Here is a 4,987-nt window from a genome sequence, read left to right on the forward strand (position 1 = left end):
GGTCAAAGTCGTCACGGCTGACCACGCATGCACCTGTGTCCACTGACCATAACGCCCCACGTGGCATGATATTTGGCCCCTCTGATAATATGTGAAGCATATGGGGTACAAATTGAAAATACTAAAATGCTGCATTTAGTACAATTATTGCCATGGTTACGACATTGTAAATATGAATATTGATGTAAAAACATTGTCTGATAAAATGTAAATCTGTTGGTAAAAATAAAATAGAGTATTGTATCTAATGCTGTTATCAATTTGCAGATAATCTGAGCGAGTTATGGTGAATACTATGATATCTTATACTGATAGTCGAGTACTCTATCAGGGCTCATATCTCGAACAATAACGAATAAATACGTAATGGTGACTGGTAAACGTTCATAACCTGAGATCAGTTTCGAGACAGACTTGGTCTGACGAGACTACAGGAATAAATAATGTAGTAAATGCAATATAAAGGTAATACTTTAGTTGACAAGAACGCGACGCTGTCAGTTGATAAATAAACATTATACTGACCAAATAAATAAACATTTGTCATCTACAACAATATAGTTGCATGTTGAACACGCACAGCACTAACAGAACAAAAGAGTCAATTTCTCATTTTAGTGTCAATGTAACAAGTGTCACTGAACGCATGAATCCATGACGTCACTGCACAAAATGATGACGTCATAGCACACAATGATGACGTCATAGCACAAAATGATGAAGTTATTGAACCATCGGCCCACAACAGCCGTCTTCGTGTTTCAGCAGCAGAGACATGCGTGAGAATGTCTTGGAGCAGGATCTGCAGCTGTATTTCTTGACATCGGAGTGGGTCTGGAGATGTGCTCTGAGGTTGGATCGGTCCGCGAACGCCCGGCCACAGTGGGGGCAGGAGAAAGGCTTCTCCCCCGTGTGGGTCCTGATGTGACCCTGGAGCAGCCAGGGCCGGGAGAAGGCCTTGCCGCACAGCTTACACTTGCAGGGGAGGGTGTGGGTCCGGATGTGCATCTTCAGAGCACCAAGCGACACATACGTTTTGTCACAGTATTTACAGTTAAATTCTTTCTTAATCTGCGAAGCACAGTGGAATTGTTTGTGTTTGGAAAGTCCGCTAAAAGTGGAGTAGCTTTTCTTACACGCATCACATTGGTATCTCACAGGCTCGTTCTCCTTGCTTTTCTTCTTGTCCGACAGGGATAAGTCAATGTCTGAGGGCACACTTTGGGCTTTTAACACAGGATAATTCAGCACATTGTCAAATGGAGCTTTAGAAAGCCGGGCACCCAAATCCATACTCTCCATTACCCGGTCGTCAAAAACCAATTTTCCCGTGTCGGCGGCAGGTGGGGAAAAATTGAGGGGGTAGCGTAGTCCGTGGAGGTACGGCGGAGGGGGAAGCAGGTGGTGGGTGCCTTTGAACGCTGACGGGACGTCCGGGTAGTGCCGATAGGGGAAAGGGGACTCTGCCAGCGGTCGGACAACGGGGGGCGCAGGAAGGCCATTCATAAACCGCAAGTTGAATGGCAGTAATGACGGGTGGTGGTGCAGACCCCCGAACACCGGACTGTGCCATGGGAATGCTTCTGGAAGTCGAGGGGGCTCCGGGGGTGAACTGCTTGGGGTACCGATGGGTGAGGTACTGCTGACGCTACGGTCACTGTCTCCGAACCCTGGGGAGAGGCTTGACCCACGCAGGGGCTTGTCGAAGATCAACGGTGGGAGAGGTCGGGGATGGATGGGACTGATCTTCCCTCGTGGGCTGCAGTAGATATCTGGGCGCTTCAGACGCAATGCAATCTCTTCCATTTCTGAAAATCATGATAAAAATATTTTAAATTCTTTGAACAAAATTCACTTGTCTGCTTTATATGTAAGTTCATAAGTGAATTAAATAAAATAAATATTACCAATACTTTTGAATAAAACTTCTTTGAATTTTCCATTTTATTAGTTTAATAAAAGGGGAGACTTAATGTAACGTTATACACAGGAGGTTAATGATGTCATAAGAAATATCGTGTACTTAATTAAAATGAAGAAAGAAAACAAAACCTAAGTCACTATAGTTATAGTAAACATAAAAAAATGTATGCCTACCTTTTTCTCTGTGAAATGCTCTGTCTTGAATGACGACCTTCTCACATGGCGACACCTGACGTGGGGGTCTGTCATTGCGAGGCGTCTTTTTGGTTAGGTCCATACCCGTCTCCTCTGTCACACACACCATCCCGGGGGTTGGGGAGGCGAGCACTGGTGTGGGGGAGGCCAGGACTGGAGTAGGAGCAGCCAGGATAGGGGTAGGGTACACCAGCTCCGGGGTAGCAGCGACATATATATCCCCCGCTCGTTCCCTTTTCTTGATGAGGAATGCACGAGGCATTTTGAGTGAGAAGTTAGCACAGTATCCAAACTCGTAACAGACGCGATAGTCACTAACCGCTTGTTGACAAGTTGAAAAAGTCGGGTCGGCTCATGAACGAAGCGTCGATTGACAAGTGATCTCGCTGAATGCAGTGTTCAACACAACTCTTAACTCGGAACGGAACCACACCGTATAAATACCTTGTCATAGGCTGCACGCTGTCTTTGTAAATCTCTTCCCTCGCTATCACCAATCACGGCGAGGGGACAGTCAGATGGCGCTCTCAGCCAATCAGATGCCTCGGCGCTCTATAAGCCCCGCCCCTATCCCGCGTGTGCCGCGTGCGCTTGTTGAGACCGCCAACAGGTGTAGGTATGGAATTACACCAGTAATGAAACGTTTTGGTGGTAAACCAGGAAAAAACCGACACTGGCAAAAGCAATAGGAATCGAAAAGCGATTGACTACCACCCAACCTCAGCAGCTCTCGAGTGTTGTCAAATTTCCATCTTTTTTCATCTTTTGTGCGTGAAAGCGAGAACATTAAAGATTTTACCGGAGCCGTATGAACAATTTTAGGGTTCGTTTTTCTTCAACCCCCCGCACGCGCAACGCACCAGCGACGCTACTCGTTAGGACAAAAAAAAGTGACGTTTTTGTCACATTTGATACGAATGATGTCTGTTGTTATTTAAATTTCGTTGAAGAAAAGAGGGAAAGAAGTTGCTTAACGACATGGGCAATAAATTTTGAATTCTTTCTCCTACCTCAAAGTCAATGGGTAATATGGAAAATAAACGTTTAAATGTTTGGAAATGAGAGTTTCTTTTAAGATATTCCCTCGAGGAAACAAAACCTATTTAGAGTTTAACATTATCATTGAAATTTACTCCTTCACGCGTTAGTCTAAGCAGATGCACAAACACTCTTAAGACGCTTTGCGGTCAAGTTGAATAATAACTGAAACATAAACGAAATCGTTTATGAAGAAAGCTATACGAAATCCTTCATATAAATGGGGGGGACAATTCATTTATTTCCTGTCTTAATGTGCAGTCGTAATATGATTTTTAAAGTAAATAACCACTCAGTCCACCAAACCACTTGAATCATTAATAATTGTTGTTGTTTTATTACCACGTTCGGTACAGTTGTAAACACGCATGAATTTTATACCACGTTCGGTACAGTTGTACACACGCATGAATTTTATACCACGTTCGGTACAGTTGTACACACGCATGAATTTTATACCACGTTCGGTACAGTTGTACACACGCATGAATTTTATACCACGTTCGGTACAGTTGTACACATGCATGAATTTTATACCACGTTCGGTACAGTTGTACACACGCATGAATTTTATACCACGTTCGGTACAGTTGTACACATGCATGAATTTTATACCACGTTCGGTACAGTTGTACACATGCATGAATTTTATACCACGTTCGGTACAGTTGTACACACGCATGAATTTTATAACTACTGAGTTCACATTTGGTTGGATAATTATATAAATTATAGTACAAAAATGGCAAATCTATAAAACCTTGCATGGAGCACGGTTGACACAAGAATATATCAAAAATACATAAATTTCTCTTATGCCATAGCCTGGTAGTGATTAGTGATAGTCGACTCATCTTGTTAACATATTAACGTGAAATGCCTGTGATTCAATATCGGTAGTGTGTCTATCGTAACATCAAAGCAATAGTTGCACTTACGTCACTAATCGCAATTTATCAAACCTTAAATCTCCGTTATTTTAAGATGTTAGAAAGAGTAATAAAAAGAATACTTTCAAAGCGTTTTAATGACCCGTTTGATAAACACGTTGCCTACATAACAGGTTAAGCAATGAAACCTTTACATGTCATCGGGTTCATTAATTCATCAATAAAGACATTCATTCATTTTTCATAAATTGTAATTCACTCTACACTTGTTGATTAATTAACGCCAATATTTAAAATAATAATTGAAAAATTGTTATGTATTGCTGAAGTAATTATCACAAATAATAGATACGTTATGAAACATTGTTAATGCATCATGGAAACTGTTCAAATAATTTTAGTTTATTCAAATTGATTAAAAAAATATCTAACATAATATCAAAATGGTTTTTTTAGGGTAGACATTAATATATCATTTAAATATAGTTGCTTATCTTAAATTGAGTAATCACGTTTGTGTTATTATAATTACATCAAGTATGTGAATACTGAAATACATACAAACAAACGCTTTCGATGTTAGGAAAGATGCACAGCTCAATTACTTTGACACGTGGGCACTGACAATATACTGTGTACCACTGTGTGTATTGCATTGCAGAAGGTGTCTACATAGCATGCGTTAACATCAAACACGTGCATACGCTCGTGTAGATCAAGGCATGAGAGTGTATCACACTTCAACAGCAAAATGAGAAACAACTGCTTTCATCTTTCACTGACTTTGCGTCGAAGCGTGCTAGTATATTGTCATTTAAGCAGAAGGAGAATTTGCTGAAAGGATTACTGCTAATGTGGAATGCCACTCGTTCCGCGAAGCGAAATAGCATGGCTGAAAAAGTATGATTAAGTCATCAGCGATTGCGTGAAGAAAATTGTCC

At 41.3% G+C, this 4,987-nt stretch overlaps 1 protein-coding gene across 1 annotated transcript; it reads right to left on the reverse strand.

Moving 5' to 3' along the window:
* Positions 1-694: 694 nt before the first annotated feature.
* LOC139452097 (protein escargot-like) lies at positions 695-2,514 on the reverse strand. The gene is made up of 2 exons (XM_071233417.1): positions 2,098-2,514; positions 695-1,808 (listed from the first exon to the last, which is right to left on the reverse strand). Exons 1-2 carry the CDS (start codon positions 2,378-2,380, stop codon positions 724-726), a joined length of 1,368 nt encoding a protein of 455 aa, XP_071089518.1. The 5' UTR covers positions 2,381-2,514; the 3' UTR covers positions 695-723.
* Positions 2,515-4,987: the final 2,473 nt, after the last annotated feature.

This window comes from Haliotis cracherodii, unplaced genomic scaffold (assembly GCF_022045235.1).
Source record: "Haliotis cracherodii isolate W230 unplaced genomic scaffold, xgHalCrac1.p SCAF_10, whole genome shotgun sequence".
NCBI classification, from domain to species: Eukaryota; Metazoa; Mollusca; class Gastropoda; order Lepetellida; family Haliotidae; genus Haliotis; species Haliotis cracherodii.